Source organism: Schistocerca serialis, chromosome 6 (genome assembly GCF_023864345.2).
Source record: "Schistocerca serialis cubense isolate TAMUIC-IGC-003099 chromosome 6, iqSchSeri2.2, whole genome shotgun sequence".
Taxonomy (NCBI): Eukaryota; Metazoa; Arthropoda; class Insecta; order Orthoptera; family Acrididae; genus Schistocerca; species Schistocerca serialis.
Window position 1 is genome coordinate 304,389,052 of NC_064643.1, and position 19,172 is coordinate 304,408,223.

At 37.3% G+C, this 19,172-nt stretch overlaps 1 protein-coding gene across 1 annotated transcript in view; it reads right to left on the reverse strand.

Annotated features, from left to right (window-relative positions):
- Positions 1-2,052: 2,052 nt before the first annotated feature.
- LOC126484274 (pre-mRNA-splicing factor ATP-dependent RNA helicase DHX16) overlaps positions 2,053-19,172 on the reverse strand; it is a 111,433-nt gene continuing 94,313 nt past the window's right edge. Inside the window, exons 15-16 of the mRNA XM_050107697.1 lie at positions 9,795-9,971; positions 2,053-2,363 (exon numbers count right to left, since the gene is read on the reverse strand). Coding sequence (XP_049963654.1) covers positions 2,229-2,363; positions 9,795-9,971 — 312 coding nt within the window. The 3' untranslated portion in view covers positions 2,053-2,228. The remainder of the gene's footprint in view (positions 2,364-9,794; positions 9,972-19,172) is intronic.

Genomic DNA, 19,172 nt, shown 5'->3' on the forward strand with positions numbered 1-19,172 from the left:
CCTAATCTGCAATAATATGTTATATTTTTTAGAAATGAGTTAAAGGAAGGTGGGGATGATTTTACTGCAAGTTCAGGATGGTTGGATAGGAAAGCGATATCGTGTAAGGCAGTTTGAAATTCGTGGTGAAAACTTTCTGTGGATTTTCAAAACTGTTACACAATTTTGTGAGTAATTAAGAAAAATTATACAATAACTGTGATGAAACACAGCTAAAATATAAAATGCTTCCATATAAAACTCTGGCCTCAAAATAAGAAAAGGCTGCCCTGGGCAATGAAAAAGTGAGGAAAGGTTAACAGTTCTTGCTGCATCCAATGTAAGTGGAGACCATAAACTAAAGCTGTTGGTAATAGCAAAGTCTGCCAAGCCTAGAGCTTTAAAAAAATATCATGCTTCTGCACTGCCTGTTACACATGTTTACCAAAAAATCTGCTTGGATGGACAAAAATATTTTTAAGAAATGGTTACTTGAAGATTTTGTTCCACAGACAGAAAGATACCTAAAGAAAAAGTACTTACCTTCCAAAGCAGCCTTAAAGCTGCACTGTTCTTCGACCCTAACATGACAAGTTTAATAAAACCTATGGACCAAGGCATCTTACAATGCTTTGAGAAAAGACAGTGTCGTCATTTGCTTCAGATGCTTCTATGAACAACAGGACGTGAAGGAACCATAAGAAGCTACGATAAAAGACGTAAATTACTGGACAGCTGATTCATGGTCTGTAATAAAGGTGACGACACTAAAAAAGTCTTGGAACCAGATTTTACGAAGAGAACCAAATGCCTACAATTCAGACAAAGATGACCTACAGTTGGCAGAATGGATACAAAAGCTTGCTGGATGTGAAAACGCAAATGCCAGTGATATTTCAGAATGAATGAACTGTTTGAGGTACTGAGGTACTGGTCTTGCAATTGTTGAGATGGTTAGTGGATCCTCTGAAGACAGTGATGATGAGTAATTGCCTGAAGAAAGTGTACCACTGATCGCTCACACTGGAGATTTCACAGTGGAAAATGTGGCACAGCATTATATCTAGCAGGAAGCGGAAGTTACTCTAACTGAAACCATGCTTCTTAGAAGACTGTGTGTTACTGCTGCTAAAAAATTTGGTTCTAATTTAAAACAAAGGACTATGAATAATTTCTTTAAAATGTAACTTATATTTTTCCAAATTGGAAATGTGTGCCTATATGTATACATATAACACAGGTATGTACTACGTTGTTGTCTTATTTATTTTTTTAATCATCACTGTGCTCATTAAACATTTATTCATGATTTAACCATTAATTTAGTGATGTTTCTGTATTATCCAGGGTTTTTCTCAAATTACCAGGACTCTGCTGCATACCTATTATACGATCCATTGGAAATACTTACCTGTCCCAAATTGCTGTTCGTTCAGCATATAAATGTCCTCTTCATTATTGTTGACTGTTACACTTGATTTTACTGTTATTCATACAGGGGTCTGATGACAATGTAATGTAACATAGAAACCAGTAGCTTAATAAAGATTTTAAAATTTACAGTTGAAGGAGTACTGCAGTTTACTTGAAGTAGGATAGTGTCACACAAATGTTAAGAAATCTGAACTGTCACATGCTTGATCTATCTCAATAAGGGCTACATAGAAAGCTTCAAGAACCATTATTATGGGAGGAATCCAGGAATGTACTACAGTCCCCTGCACGACCCCCGTCTGGATCATGTAGTCAATATTAGACTAATTACAGAGTTCACAGAGGCATTAAAGAAGTCGTTCTTCCTGAACGTCACACATGGATGGCAATGTGAAGTATTCTCCACCATGCACTTCAGTGGTTTGCAGAGCATGAATTCAGATAGCACAATGTGTGTGAGGCAATTCCTTGAAGTCTAAGATGCCAAGGTGCAAATGATTTTACTGTAACTTTAGTATGATCAAAGTAAATACATGTAATCCAGCACAGACTTTACAACTTTTCTGGGGAAATGTGCTGTGCCATAAAAAATGACTGGTACTTTCAGTAGTTGTTGCACAGCTATATAAAAACATGGAATTGTAAAAATACATACAACATTTATTTTCCTATAAATTATGTATTATTCAAAAGCATAATTTGTACTCTTCCTTTTTTTTCAAATATATCCTAAAGACATCAATGCAAATACAAAACAGAAGTTCAATGCAATACAATTATTAGTTACAATGTGCAACATAAGTGATGATATATCTTCAATGGTCTCCCAGTTCTGCTCTTGATTTGCCAATCTGTTTTGGCATTTTTTTGTTAGTAGAGTCTTCCAATTCACGTGGTTTGTAATAGTGTGGAGCTACTTCCAATAACCATTTACTTTCAATTTCAGTAACCTGAAAAAGTAAAATAACGAGTATGAAACAGCTATACTTGTAACGATATGGATACTTGCAAGTGAATACTCTTAAAGTAAAGTGATAAGTATATCAGGAAGGAATTATTCAAGAAACAAGTCTTCCTGAAAATGGCTCTGTGTTTCCTATACACACATCTACATCTACACTCATTGCTATAGGAACTGGTATGCCCTGTAAAAGTTAATGGTAACTACATGCATGGTAAGCAACTATGTTGACTGAAACAATCCAGAAAAATGCAAACCGATGTCTGATCATTTTCATGCAAAAACCTGAAAGAAAATTATGTAGTTGGTTGGTTAGTTTGATGTTGTAAATATGGCTACATGCTGACAATTTGCAACTTCTTTTTCTCTATATGTTAAGTTGGTAATTCCTACCCATCACCTTTTACACTTTACAAAAATAGAAGTTATTCTATGAAATAGGAGTTTCCAAGGAGCAGTTATTTACTTTGCATGGTGACTACTCAATCTTATATATGGCAGTTTCCAAAAACAGGATAATTCAAATTTATCGATAATTTATACATATATGGAATAATATGCACATAATTTACACAATGTTAAAAATTAAATATTTTAAAATTTGTCATTTATAAAAGTCAATAAAATTAAACTTCAATGCTTTGTTAAAAACATAGAATTCCCTGAGATTTTATGAAATTTCTGAAATTCCCTGTGATTTACTGAGAATTCCAGGTTCTCAAGGTTTTCCAGAAGAATCACCCCCCTGCTTTGCTGCCTGTCAGACTTTTATATCACTGGATAAGTGATCAAAAATTTTGATGGCTGCATCTTGCACCTTTTGTACTAAAGACAATCTTACTGTCGAGTAATGAATGTCATTTTTTCCTTCTCTCATTATAATTATGTAAATTATTGTTCCTTTTGAACTGCAATGAATTATTTACAACAAACTTCATGAGAGAATAAATATACTGCAAGGCAGTAATTAAAATGCCTAACTCTTTAAACAGATGTCTGCAACATAATAGTGAGTGAGCACCGCATATTATTGCTGCAGCACATTTTTGAGCAATGAAGACTTCCTTCCTTCCTTCCTTCACAATGAGTTGTCCGAGAATATAATTCCATACGACATTTTGAAGGAAAATAGGCAAAATAACCCAACTTTTTGATTTGTCTCTCTCCAAGATTTGCTATGATTAAAAGTGCAAATGTGGCTGAAGTGAGTTATTTTATCAGCTCAAAAATGGTTTTTTTTTTTTTTTTTTTTTTTTTTTTTTTTTTTTTTTTTTTTTTTTTTTTTTTAAAAGTTGCCACCTTAGCCATTATTTCCTCACCACTGGTGCAGTACACCTGAATACCTGAATACACTGTGTCTTTTTGAAACTTAGACGGTGACCATTTGCAGAAAACCACTCAATAATACTTTTAAGAACACTGTATACATGTTTCGACTGATAACAATACTAGTATCATCTGCAAAAGAACTAATTTTGCTTGTTCATGGTGTATAAGTGGACAAGGGAAAATAATGCTCGGATTTTTTTCCCAGATTTCCCAGTTAAAAATAAACTTTCTCCCAGGAGAAAACGCATTTTTTCTATGTTAAGTGACAGTATATTTTCCCTTGGAACTGCAAAACTTATCAATCCTTTGGGTGGTTATGGTTTTATACATGGGTGTAGAATTTCCTGGCACGTTAGAAAATGAATGCCAGGGAAAAAAAAACAAGTTTTGGAAAGACCTTTGATTTGCAGCAACATGCATGCTGCATATTTTTGCATTACAAAAGGATGAATTCGAATTACTTTCTGAAGCACTGAAACTGAGATTGTGATGCGCTCTTGTAACACCACCATAGCTCATGTCACATGATCTCACCAGCTGATGACAGCGGATATAAAGAGCATAGGGTACATGTTGTAGTCAGCCAATAGCAACATCACTGTTAAGTAGTGCGAACACACAAACAGGAAAATGTTAATGGTTTAAATTAACATACATAGTGTTGCTACAAGAAAAGCAAAGCTACAAGAAAAGCAAAGCTTTCACATATAATATTGGTCTCCAAGGTTAATAAACTGCAAGAGAGACTAAACTTTCACAAATCATGTTGATTTTTTTGCATATGTTACATTTTAAGATATACCACACAAATGAGCCAGTAAAATTTTTAATACTGACATAAATGTCTCATTTTCTGGGTCCAAAATTCTTCTAAAGGGCTCATCATCAAATAGTTGATTTTTAAATGAGAGTCAAAAGCTCTGTGATTTACGAAATTCATCATACATTCTCGCACATGGTTCAACTTGCATAAAAGGAAATTTACGTTGAACGTAATGCTTTTCAAACCACCATTCGCGATATTTTCCCTCGACATGTTAAAAATATGTTCATTTCAGCACTTGCCAGAGAGCGTCAGATAACAGGCGCCACCACACTTGTGCAGCTACGACGACGTAGGAAGCCCGTATGTTCATACATGTAAAACATTAAAAGATCTTTCATTATGTTATAAAAGAAACAAGACAAAGAGACTTCCTGGCAGATTAAAACTGTGTGCCGGACCGAGACTCGAGTCTCGGTCCGGCACACAGTTTTAATCTGCCAGGAAGTTTCATATCAGCGCACACTCCGCTGTAGAGTGAAAATTTCATTCTAAAGACATAAGAGGATCCCCCAAGAGCATCGGAATTTCGTGAACCATACTAAAATGTGCACATCTAAAGCGCATACTTAAAGGGCACATTCGTATGTCCAAATTCCCAATTAAGTAGGCCTCGACCTGATATTAAGCTTTTCAGTGTGGTTTTCAGGATGTAAATTTTCTTGGAGTACCAGTACTGTATTATCTCATGTTTGGTTCTTTATTATGGCATAACGTCGTATGTGCTAGAAGACAAAAATGTGCACTTGAAATGCAGCACACAGTTGAAACTGGCCATTAGAGTGGAATTAAACACTTCATTTCAAACACACTGACTGCCTCAACAGGAAAAATAAATAAAAGCCAAATTTGTTTAGCAAACCAACAAAAATAGCTTCATTGTTCTGCAAGGCGATTAATGCTTGACTGTCAGGAAGGTAGAAATAAAATAAAATTTGAAACTAATAACATATTGTAGCCTTCCATAATTATGTGAATGTATTTTAATTCACTTGATAGCTCCCGGCCACAGAAATCCTTTTTGTTTTCATTTGACGTGAGAGCAGTAAACAAATAGGAAACAGCAAAATCACTAAATGTAAACACGGATCACGTGGAGACTAGCCACTTCCCCACTCTAACCCACACTGCTTTGTGTATCAGCCCCAAGTCTACAATATTTCCAAACCGGTGCAATACTAGATAGTGGCCCCTCCCCCTCCCCCTCCCTCAAGCATCTGAGGTAGGACGTCAAAAAAAGTAATAATAATAAAAAAAAAAAAATGAATTTTTAAAAATAAGTTCATTTTGTAGTGCACATCTTTCTGAGAAGTCTGATACATAAAACATATGTGTTCGAGGAAGTCTAAGACATGTTATTTGATCTTAAGTCTGCCAAAGTGGAGTGCCACGCCTCTTCACACAGCTTTCTTCTATCGCAAGTCACTGTATTTCGCTCTGTGGAATTGAAACATGTATATTTTGTAACGGATGGCATCAAACTATATCCAGGACAGCGGAAATTAGAATGTCCTGCGGTGCCTCTCCCGCTCCCGTTTGGATGGTTTGACATTTTGACATCCTGCCCCCTATTTTTTTCTTTTCTTTTCTTAAAAAAAAAAAAGACTGCAGTTAATACTGAATGGGATTATTTGCAATTGGGAGAACAAGAACTCTTCAGCAAATTTGCACTCTTTATTGCCTATTAGCTATTAACTTCCTGTTTTGTCTGACATAAAATTAACCAGCAAAGACAAGAGACAAGCAAGACAGTACACATTTATTCAATCCTTAGCTCCCAGCATTTTTTCCTCTTAACTTTGCTACAGCTTTACATGACATGCTTTCCTTTCTGTGAAAGAATCTATTACTCATCATTGTTCGTCAAACATTTTGCTACATGAAAAATCGACAGGTCGTTGTTTAACATGGAAAAAGCGGTTAATATAAATAGTGCCCAAGACTGGTGTGGTTTCTCGATTTGATAGCATCTATTTTGTCACCGTCTGCTGGATGAAACAAAATAGGTCATGTTCTACATCCTGGAGGACCTCCTCACTATGGATCAATTGGAATGAAAGTAAATCTAATCTAATCTAATACTGCAGCAATTGAAACACACACCAAATAAAGGAGACTGTTTTGGTACAAATGGTCATTTTTATAACATGACAGATTATAATTCATGAAGTACCAATATCAAATGCCTATTAGGCCTACTACAAGCAAAAGGCTTTAAGTTGGGAAATAGTTTCACATTTCATTCATACACTCCGGGTTCTCAAGCATGAGATCGAAAAGTAGTTGTACAAATTTTTTATATAAATTTGGAATTGTCATATTCTTCCATAATTTGTGTGAGTCCTCGTTTCTTCTCCTTCCTCATTCTAACAACCAATCTTGTCATCACTAATCCCGTAACTCTTCCTAACCTTGCCAAAACTTATTCGCCGGTTAACTTCACTAACCCTGTCAGAATCACTGGCTTAATTATCCCACGATTATTCTCCGGTTAGGCTTTGTTACATGTTTGAACAATGTGTTTTCCATGCTACTTCCAGAATAGAACTTCAGAGGCTGCTAGCCAGGGACAGCACAACTGGCCACTACTAGTGTAGCGATCTGGTCAAAAATTTTCTGTCAAAATTTCATTTTGTTGGATACACTGGGAAGATAATACGTAATCTTTCTTACCTGTTACTCCTGTTAGTCGTTTAATTCCACTCTGGTAATTTGAATCTATGGATTTTGCTAATAATTATTAGAACGCTAATAATCCACACCCAATCAACCACATAAACAAACAGCAATTGATATTCACCCGTTCGGGTTTATTCGGCTCAGCTTGTATAGCCTCGTCCCCTTTTGTCCGCAGGAAAGTTTATTTCTAGATGCGACAAGGATTCCGTGACAGAGACATCATATTCACTAAGCATGCATTCAAAAATCAACTTATGATTCATTCAGAAATCAACTTAGAATGTGTTCAAAAATGTTCAAAAACCAACAGGGATGCATTTCAAAATCATATAAATAATCGATAGACCAACATGTGCTGGATGCTAGGCACTTTGTGAAACAAGGTTTTTTTCCTCAAGAATATGAATGTGCTCCCCCCCCCCCCCCCCTCGGTTTGCCGTCTCCCCACCCCCTTCCTTAGATCTGGGTCTGCTGGGCATGCATGAATCTGGCAGCTTAGGCGCGCCAGTAAAACTTCTCCCAGTAGCATCTAGCAAGTTGCTGTGACTGCTTACATAGCCAACAGCTACATTTTTGTAGCCAGAAGTAGGAGAAGGTACTACTCACACGAGACTCAACTGCGCCTGCACATGAGGCCACTCGTAACTGGTAAAATGAATCTAATGTAACAGCTGTGATGTCACGCTCATTGGAGGCAATTTGTCCGCTTGTATGAGCACTGTGTTTTGTTGTTGCATATGGCGCATTTCCTTCGCAACTTAAATTTTATATTCGTTTCTTTCTCATTCATGTTTTATTGCTGCAGTATTATTTTGCAGTAGTGGGGTACAGTAATATCCCTTGTTAGAGTATCAGTTCTCACCAGTCAAAATTACAAAAAATTAACTGAAAATTAAAACAATGAAAAATTCTTGGGTTTCTCCCAGATCTCCGGGTCGTATACACCCTGCATTAGATGAAGGTCATTTGAGAAACAACAGTGAGCCTAGATTGAGCATTGTGTTTTCCCAAATGTGATTTCTCCCCAATCAGAAGAATCTCTACATTGGTTGAATTATTACGTACAACTTTCTGCATTCTGTTGGTTAAATATAACATTATTCATTGGTTGACTACGCCATCATTTCCATGTATCCTCAGTTTACTTAGGAGAATATTATGATTCACACAGTCAAATGCATTCTATATGTTACAGAAAATAACAACTGATGCTATTTTATTATTTGATGCTTGTAAAATTTGGTGACTGAATATGGAAATGGTCTTCTCAGTTAAGCAATTCTTCCAAAATCCAAACGTGATTTATTGAGGATACTATTGTAGCTCAGGTGGGATACTATTCTAAAACATACCTTTTCAGGAAGTCTGGAAAATTTTGTGAGTAGTGAAATGAGTTGGTAGTTATTGTCATCTCTTGTGTCATCTTTCTTGTGGAGGAGTTTAACAATGGCAGTTTTCAACCTCTTTGTAAAAGTGCCCTGGGTTTGTGATGCAGTACTTATTTCGGGGAAGACAGCACTTATTATATGGGAACAAGTCTTTTAGTACTCTGTTGGAAATACCATCAAATCCAGGTGAGTTCTTATTTTTGAGATAATATATAATTTTCTTAATTTCAGAAGGAGAAGCGTGCGAGGCAACCAAATGACTGAATTTTATGAGATTTGCCTGTTTCTATATTTTCTGCTACATTTTTGACTGATTCAATTTATGTCAATGGTGATGTTCTCTTATTCTAAGACTTCTTGTCCTCCTCTAACTTCACTACATTCCATACAGACTTAAGTTTGCTCTTTCTCTGACATAATGTGCATGCTCTTTAATTTTTGAAATAATTTTGAACAGTTTTTGCAGCATGCAACTACTGCAGGATCTTTTATTTGTTCCTGCCAAAAGTTCCATTAACTTTTTCTTTCACAGGATACATTAATTAACTCCAGTGATCCATAGTTTCTTACGTGGTTTTTTTTATGCCACTTCTAAGTAATTTCAAACAAATGAATTTTTTGTGAGATAGATTAAATTTTATGTTTGCATTTGGTTCCTTATACTTTTCATCCCAGGTAATCTTGTCTAAACTGTTCATAAAAATAATTTTCCCAGAGTCATTATATTCTACCTAATTTCCATGGAGGAATGCCTACACTGTAAGGTATTATCTTATTTATCCTAACTAACTGTTCATCATGATCAAAGAGAGCTATTGCCTTTACCTGTGTTGTAAATCTAATTACTGAGATCAAATTTCATGATCCAGATAAGGTTTCCAGATATACAAAGATTTACAGATGAGGAATACAGTCCTATAGGGGTAAATCTGCCGCATCATACCACAATACACAGCAGAGTACAGACTTTGATTACAGTTCTTATATTAATGAGTTCTATGAAACGTTGAAATAATATTTCTCCATTCCATTATTATATGCATCAGAAAATTGTGGCAATTATGATATTTATTTCACTCTGACTCCACCTTCAAAAGGCACAAATTTGTTACATAAACATGCTGATTGATGCTTTTCTAACATAATAAATATTCCTAAGGCTCTTGGGTGTAGTGTTGGACAGTGTCTGTAAAATACTAACCTGTCTCATAAATTCTTTAGTAGTGAACACCAATTCATGGTAAAGCACCCAGCGAGGCAGGTCTTCAAATAAGGCACTGTTTGGATGAATCATAACTGTTTGCTGATGCTTAACAGTTTTGTATTGACCACCTTTTGAAAGCCGTGCAATGTGATAGAAATATCCAGCCGTAATTGCCTGTAGGATGAATTGTACATTAGTAATTACTACCAAATAAATATGTTTTACATGCAATATGACTATGCAGTAATAAATACACTATCTAAGAACATTCAGCCATAAGAAAATGTTACAAAATTGTTGCAATGAATTAGAATTTTTATGATTTTTTGATTACAAACTTCATTTTACAGAGAAAACTCCAACTAAATACACAACCTGGATTACTTTACTGTGTCTTAAAGTTAAGCTGAAGTTAACACAGGAGATTTATCTGTTTGTACCTCCAGTTTGGTCAGAAATCTTGGAGATATACATTGAGAGAGAGAATGTATTTTTTGTCTCATTAAATGGAATTTAAGGTTTGCATCTAAGAATATTCCAGGAACAACTGACCTTAATTCAGAATATTCAAACATTAAACACCGCCATTAGGGGCAGGCCTGGTCTAAGACTGTAGATTTGCAACAGTTACACATAAATAAATTATTGTAAGATGATTAAACTAGGTGGTAACATTATAGTGAACACAGCTCAAATTGATGAATGTTTAAACGAATTCTTCATAACATTGTGAATGTTGATCTTGACATTATAGTTTAACAGAGTAAAGTAAATCTCTTCAGAATCCCTTTGGACTTCATCAAGAAGGTGGGTGCATTAAGAATTGAAAAAAAGAACAGGGAAAGATTTTATAGTAGATAATCATTAAAACAAAAAAGTTGCTGGCTGGGATAGGATACACATTTAAATTATAAAAGCAGTATATCACACTGTAGCTTCTTTACTAACTCTAATAATAAAGCAAAGTTTTGAATAGGGTAGCAAACTATCAAGTACAACTAGGTAAACAGCTGTACAAGAAAAGGTCAAGCGAAGATACAAGAAACTGTCAACCTACTTTTAGTCTTCTAATCCTGTCGAAAATGATGGAAAAAATCAGCTGCAATCTAAGATGCAAAATATATTGTTCTAAGTAACTAATTTGGATTCCAAAGAAGAAAGAGCCTATAGATGCAACTTCCTCTAAAAATAAACAAAGTATTTGAATGGAGGCTTCCTCTGTGAACCATGGCCCTCGGATGAGCTGCAATGGCTTGTGTGCTTCAACAATACAGATAGTCATACCAGAGGTACAATTATAGCAGAAGGGTGTCTATGGAGAGGCCAGACAAGCCTATGGTTACTGAAGAGTGGTGCACAGCCTTTTCAGAAGTTGCAGGAGAAACAGTCTAGATGACTGACTGATCTGCCATGTAACATTAGCCAACGTGGCCTCACTATGCACGTACTGTAAACAGCAGAAAGTAAGGGGAAACTACTGTTATTATTTTTCCATGAAGGCATGCAGCTGTACTGTATGGTTAAATGATAAAGACGTCCTCTTGCGTAAAATATTCTGGAGACAACATAGCCCCCATTCGGGTCTCTCGGGACAATGGTGTCAAGAAAAATGAAACTGGCACTCTCTGTGAAGGAATGTGGAATGTTAGATCCCTTAATCTTAGAGATAGGTTATAGAATTTTTAAGGGAAATGGATAAGCTGAAGTTGGATATGGTGTAACGTGGTGGCAGGAAGAACAAGACTGCTGGTCAGATGAGTGCAGGATTATAAATACAAAATCAGCTAAGGTTAATGCAGGAGTAGGAATAATAATGAATAGGAAGATATGAATATGGGTACACTATTATGAACAGCAAAGCAAACACATTATCACAGTCGAGACAGACATATAACAAATGCCCACCACATTGACACAAGTTTATACACCAACTATCTCTACAGATGTCGAAGAGATTGAAAGAATGTATGATAAGGTAAAAAGAGATTACTCAGATGGTTAAGGGAGATGAACATTTAATTATGTTCGGGGACTGGAATTTGACAGTTGAAAATTAAGACAAGGAAAAATAGTAGGATAACATGGACTGAGGGAAAGGAATCAAAGAGAAGAAGCCACCTGGTAGAGTTTTGCACAGAGCATAATTTAATCATTGCTAATACTTGATTTAATACTCATGAAAGAAGATACTTGGAGACAGACAGAGATTTCAAAATCAGATATTAAATTGAAAAACATTTTCAGAGGCACATGTGAACTCCAACCACAATTTATTGGCTATGAGTTGCAGTTTAAAACTGAAAGAACTACAGAAAGATAGTAAATTAAGGAAGGAAGATTGAAGTTTAATGTCCTGATGACATTGCACTCATTAGAAGCAGATCACCAGCTTGGAATGCTTCATGGATGAAGAAGTATATTGGCCATGTCTTTTTCTAATGAACCCTCCCAGCACTTGGGAGGCGGGCTGCTAGATTGTTGCCGGTAGGTTGGAACAACATGTCAGTTTTATAGAGATGCTTCGGGAACTCAAAAGGGAGGTAAGGTGATGTTCTTTTTGAGGAACTATTGAGAAAATTTAGAGAACCAGCTACTGAAGCCGACTGCCAAATGATTCTTCTACTGCTAACATACATTGCACGAAAGGACCACGAAGATAAGATAAGATATGAAATTACAGCTCATACGGAGACATATAGAGAGTTGTTTTTCCCCTGCTCTATTTGTGAATTGAACAGAAAGGCAAATGACAAGTAGTGCTACATGGTACCCTCCGCCACGCACCATATAGTGACAGGCAAAGTATCTTCGTAGGTGTAGATCTAGATGCCTGGAGCAATTTAGGGAAACCACAGAAAATCTAAATCTGGACGGGTGTAAGTGAATTTGAACCACTGCTCTCCTGAATGTGAGTCCAGTGTGCTAACTATTTCTACATCTATACATGAGGTTACTACTACTACTATCCTATGGATTAAATAAACCTGTGACCATTCGTGCTGCCATTCTCTGTACACGTTCAATATCCCCTGTTAGTCCTATCTGGTATGGGTTTCACACACTTGAGAAATATTCTAGAACCAGTCACACAAGTGATTCGTAAGCTGTCTCCTTTGTAGACTGATTGCACTTCCCCAGTTTTCTACCAATAAACCGAAGTCTACCACCCGCTTTACCCATGAGCGAACTGATGTGATCATTCCATTTCATATCCCTATGAAGTGTTACACCCAGATATCTGTATGAGGTGGCCAGTTCCAACAGTGACTCATTTATATTATAGTCATAGGATACCACATTTTTTTTCATTTTGTGAAGTGCAGAATTTTACATTTCTAAACATTTACAGCAAGTTGCCACCCTCTGCACCACTGTGAAATCTTATCAAGATCTGACTGAATATTTATGCAGCTTCTTTCAGACAGTAGGCAAAAAGCCTGATTTTAGTATGAATATTGCCTCGAAGGTCATTAATATACAACATGAACAGCAAGGGTCCTGACACACTTCCCTGGGGCACACCCAAAGTTACTTGTACATCTGATGATGACTCACTGTCCTGTGTCCTCCCTCTCAGAAAGTCCTCAATCCAGTCACAAATTTCACTTGATACCCCATATCATCGTACTTTTGACAATAAGCGTAGGTGTGGTACTGATTCAAATGCTTTTCAGAAGTCAATAAATACCACATTATCCGACTGCCTTGATCCAAAACTTTCAGTATTTCATGCGAGGAAAGTGCGAGTTGCGTTTCACACGATCGATGTTTTTGAAATCTAAACAGGTTGGTATTGCGCACATCATTCTGTTCAAGATACCTCATTATGTTTGACAAGGGGAGGCCGCCAATTGTGAAATTCAGATTCGATTCATACTGCGCATAATAAATGCTCATGGCCAGAGGTGTAATGTGGCAAAGCACCAAGATGCACTTCTCAGCCGTTGTCGAGAAAATCGACAGTTAAAATAAACCGTTGCGGTGAAATACTCTCTACGATTGATAATTCTCTACAGCATCGTGGCGCAGCGGTAAGCGCTCGGGTTCGTTATCCGAAGGTCGCCGGAGCGAATCTCCCGCCACGCAACTTTTTTTTTTTGGTATTTGTTTTTTGTAATTCAAATGTGTGTACACACACACACACACACACACACACACACACACACACACACACACACACAGATATAATTCCCGGCAATCAGTTGCAACAATTATGCATATAATAAGTTGTTGAAAGTCGTTTGTCGTGGAAAAACTGGCGACTTCGAACATCATTATGTTTTCCGCAAACAAAGTTGTATTTCATAAATGTTATTAATTGTCTTCATAATGTTGACCACGGATAGTTAACGGAAGACGTAGAAATGATATTCCGAAACGAATACGTATAGCGTAAGTCAAACGTTCGAATTAGAATAGAAACCCCACGAACACAAATTTGCTGTGGCAGGTATGAAATATAAACTCCGTTACTCGCTGGTTACACTTGAAGGACAGATGTTGAATGGGCCGAAACAAGCCGCCGCATAACTGCGTAGTTGCCTGCTAACTTCGAAAGAAGGTAGATGTGGTCCCTAGCGCAAGTTATAACATCGTCGAAAATCAGTGCGGACGTGAGAGCTTTGGTACACCCTGTTAAACAAACGCAAAAATGGAGGCGGTACAATTGGAGAGCGATCCGCCTTCACCAACATGCATAAGCAATTCATTAATAGTGTAATAATTAAAAGTAGTGTTGCATGGCACGAGATTCGATCCGGCGACCTTCGGGTTACGAAGCCGAGCGCTTACCGCTGCGCCACGACGCTGTAGAAAGTTATTAATCGTAGAGAGTATTTCACCGCAACGGTTTATTTTAACTGTCGATTTTCTCGACAACGGTTGAGAAGTGCATCTTGGTGCTTTGCCACATTACAACTCTGGCCATGAGCTTTTATTATGCGCAGTATGAATCGAATCTGAATTTCACAATTGGCGGCCTCACCTTGTGAGCTCAGAACATGCTCTAAGATTCTACAATAAATCGATGTCAAGAATGTTGGATAGTACTTTTGTAGATCACTTCTACTACCCTTCTTGTAGATTGGTGTGACCTGTGTCTTTTTCCAAGAACTGGGCACAGTCTTTTGTTTAAGGGATCTATGATAGATTATAGTAAAAAGTGAGGCTAATTCAGTACAAAAGCTGATAGGGGTTCCATCATGCGGTGGAGCTCAGTTCAATTTTAACGATTTCATCTGTTTCTCAAAACCACTGTTACTATAGTTGGAGTCATGAATGATGGTGGTCGAGTTTAGGCTTGTTTTGCGCACCTATCTCACACATTCTCCGACAGGCAATGAGCGTTCAGTAGTGTTATCAGCACTCTGTTCTGAATGCTACAAGTTGTTTAGTGAATTTTTATTGCATTTGTTGTGAATTGTCCTCACTGATTACGGTTATATGTGATAAGTGCTGTGTAAGAAAGTGAGAGACATAATTTGCAGGATATATGCTTTCTTCAAGCAGAAAGCATGCACATGTGCATACCGTAACTCTCGCTTAATGCAATACTTGTCTGTGCCTTGACATGCGAGAACCATAATCATTTGTGAATTGGACACTAAAACTTATTTCATTCATCTTTTCAGTGGTTTGAGGATTAAACTGGGCAATTGTCGTGGGTTTTTCTTTGTAAAGGAACATTTGAAAAAGGAGTTAAGCATTTCAGCTTTTGCCTTGCTATCATCAATTTCAGTTTCTGTCTCATTCAATAGGGGCTGGACACCAACTTTGGTGCATTCACATATGGCCAGAATTTCTTTGGCTTCTGTAAAAGATCACTTAACAATTTTCCACTACAGTAGTCACTGAAGGCATCATGCATTGCTCTCTTAACAGAAAAATACATTCCATTCAGTATTTCACTATCTATACCCTTATGCTTTCTTTTACACCTATTCTGCAGTAATCTCTGTTTCTTTAGAAGTTTCTTTACAGTGACTGTATACCATGAAGGTTCCCTCACATTATGGAATGTTCTACTGGGTACATATCTAACCAGTGCATGGTCAACTATTCTTTTATACTTGAGCTGTAACTCTACAGGCTCCTGTCCTGTGCTGATAGTTTCAAGTTCCTCATGGAGATATGACACTACTGATTTTTTTTATGTAGATTACTGGAGATATCTTCCTGCTTGTTTTAGTTGCACTTTATACTTTGGAAACCATTGTTGCCACAACCACGCCATGGTCACTGATACCAGTTACAATGTAGACATCCTCAAAGGGGGTAGGTCTATTTGTTGCCATTAGATCCAATATATTTCACCAGGAGCGCGGTTCCTAACTATCTGTTCTAGGTAGTTTTCAGAGAAGGCATTTAGTACCATTTCACAGGACATCTTATCATGCCTACCACTAACAAAACTATAATTTTCCCAATTGTTGGGTGATTAAAGTCTCCACCAATGATTTCAGTATCAGTACTTACCTCACTCACTAACAAATTACTGAAATGAGACTTGGATAAGTTGAAAGATCCAGTGGTTGTTGTGAGTTTCAAAGGGAGTATTAGGCAATGACTGACTGGAACAAAGGTAAAGAACACAAATGGATAGCCTTGAGAGATGAAATAGTGAAGGTAGCAGAGGATCAAATAACAAAAATACAAAGCCCAATAGAAATCATTGGATAACTCATGAGATACTGACTCTGAGTGATGAAAGCAGCAAATGAAGCTGACAAAAGAGGACACAGACATCTTCTACCTATGAAAAGATTAAAGAGGCCTTTGGAGAAAAGTGAAGCAGCTGTATGAATATCATGAGCTCTGACAGTGAGCCAGTACTAAGCATAGAAGGGAAAGCTGAAAGACAGAAATCATATATAGAATGGCTATAAATGGGATATTAACTCCAAGGCAGTATTCTAAAAAAGGAAGAGGAAGTAGATGAAAATGAGCTGGGAGCTACAATAATGTGAGAAGACCTAAATCAAACAAGACCTGTGGAGTAAACAACATTCCTGTAGAATTACTGAGGTCCTTGGGGGGAGCCAGCCATGACAAAACTATTCCGCTTGGTGTGAAAGACAGGTGAAGCACCCTCAGACTTCAAGAGGAGTGCAATATTCCATCTCCAAACACGGCATCTCCAAACATGGCATCTCCAAACATGGCAGGTGCTGACAGGTGTGAATGCTGTTATATTACCAGTTTTATAAATAAAAGACTGACATGTATTACTTACAGAAGAATGGTAAACTTCTAGAGGCCAATTTAGGTAAGTACAGAAGAAAGGAAAACTTCTACAGGTTGACCTCAGGAACGATCAGTTTGGGTTCAAGAGAAATGTAGGAACACATGAGGCAATATGGGCCCTGTGCCTCATGTTAGAAGATATGTTGTAGAAAAGCTGGGAGATGAAAAAGCTTGCACAGGATAGAGTAGCATGGAGAGCTGCATCAAACCAGTCTCAGGATTGAAGACCACAACAACAACAACATATTTACAGCCTTTATATTTAAAGAAAGCTTCTGATAATAATGACTGGAATATATTCCTCGAAAATTCTGGGGACAGCAGGAATAAAATACAGGGAGCAAAAGGTTATTTACAAATTGTATGGGAACCAGACTACATGAAAGGGAAGCCATAGCTGACATGGGAGCAAGACAGGATTGTAGCCTGACCTCAGGTGTTATTCAGTCTGTGCATTGAGAAAGTTATGAAGGTAAGTAAAGAGAAATTCGGAAATGATATTAAAGTTCAGGGAGAACAAAAATTAAAACTCTGAGATTTGCCAGACACATCATAATTCTGCCAGAAGACTTGAAAGAGCAGTTGAACAAAATATAAGATGAACACCAACCAAAAGTAAAATGAAGAGAAACTTGGATGATCAGCAGTTCACATAAGAAGAGAAGAATGCTAAAGATTAAGTGGGTAGATTGATAAGGGGGGTATTGAATCAAAATGAGGAAAAAAGAAGAGATTGATTGATGGTATACATCCAAAGGCATTAAGGAATCATCAGTTTGATTATGCAGGCAATTTTTGGCGGGTAAAAATTGTAGGGAGAAACCAAGGAATGAATACAAAAAATGGTCCAAGTGCATATGTGAGGGGGCTTTAAAAATTAAGTTACACATAATTATGTCAGGCCAAGTAACTTTTATTGAATGCTGCCCTATACTTCAAAGAGAGACAGATACACGACACCATTTTTCATCATAGTCACCGAATCTCTGTGCACAACAATTGGAACATTCTGCCAATAGCTCAATTCCTTGAACACAGAAATCCACTCCTTGGCCATGGAACCATTCTCACTACTGGAAAGCTTACTTCATTCCAAATGTTCCTTGAGCTTGCCGAAAAGATGAAAATCACATGGTGCAAGATCTGGACTTCCCTGTTGGCATCACTGATGTCTATTTGGCCTTGGCCAAACTGTTGGCATAGCACCATTTAACTATATCTGGAAGCGAAACTGCGTTTGAGCCATGCTGCACCAGAAATTCATGTTGAACCTGTGTGCAATTTAGGCATTTTGCCCGCAAGAATCATCCTGTCCTATAAACTTCAACTTTAGAGTATATTTCCAATTTTTGTGCCTTTTCAGTTGTACACTGCAATGCACCTGTTACCTGTACTGCAGTAGGACTGTTTCTGCAGGAAACCTGGAATGTGTACTCTCCTCTGACAATGTGCCATTCTTGTTACATGATGGTCTTAGAGTGGGACAATACGTTAACTTGCTTTCTGATGTCCCTATGTACGTCTCAAGGTTGTTCAATGAGGAAGAGATTTGCACAGGATAGAGTACTGTGGAGAACTGCATAAAACTCATCTCTGGACTGAAGATGACAACAACAACAGAAACAACATGGAAAGGAGGGGTACAGCTGCAGGCATTATCTGTGATTTAACAAATGCATTTAACTAGTTGAACTGTAACTTGCTCATCTGCCAACTAACATTATACTAGCGAGTCCAGAGTGGAATGTAAATAAATAAAAGAAAGAATACAGAAAACCCAGCACACTATGGCTGAGGCCTTGTGCAGTCTACAGGCACATAAGTAGGACTGAAAACACAGTGCCTCGATAACGTGGTCGGGAGGACATAGCTGAGTGTATGCATCTGCATTTTTATAAGTTAGCTCTGAAAAATGACTTCCTGTTGACAGCACAGTTCCTCAACCATTTGATTAGTGGTAACATTCACTCCTTCTGTTATTCGTTACCTATGAATTAGATAACTATGGGATTACTGTTGTAAGTAAAAAAGGTAAGAGTGAAAGGTGGAAGCACTGTATAGAGGGTCTCCACAAATAAATTAAACTTGAAGGCAATAGAAGAGAAATAGGAGGAGGAACTAGGTCAAAATGAG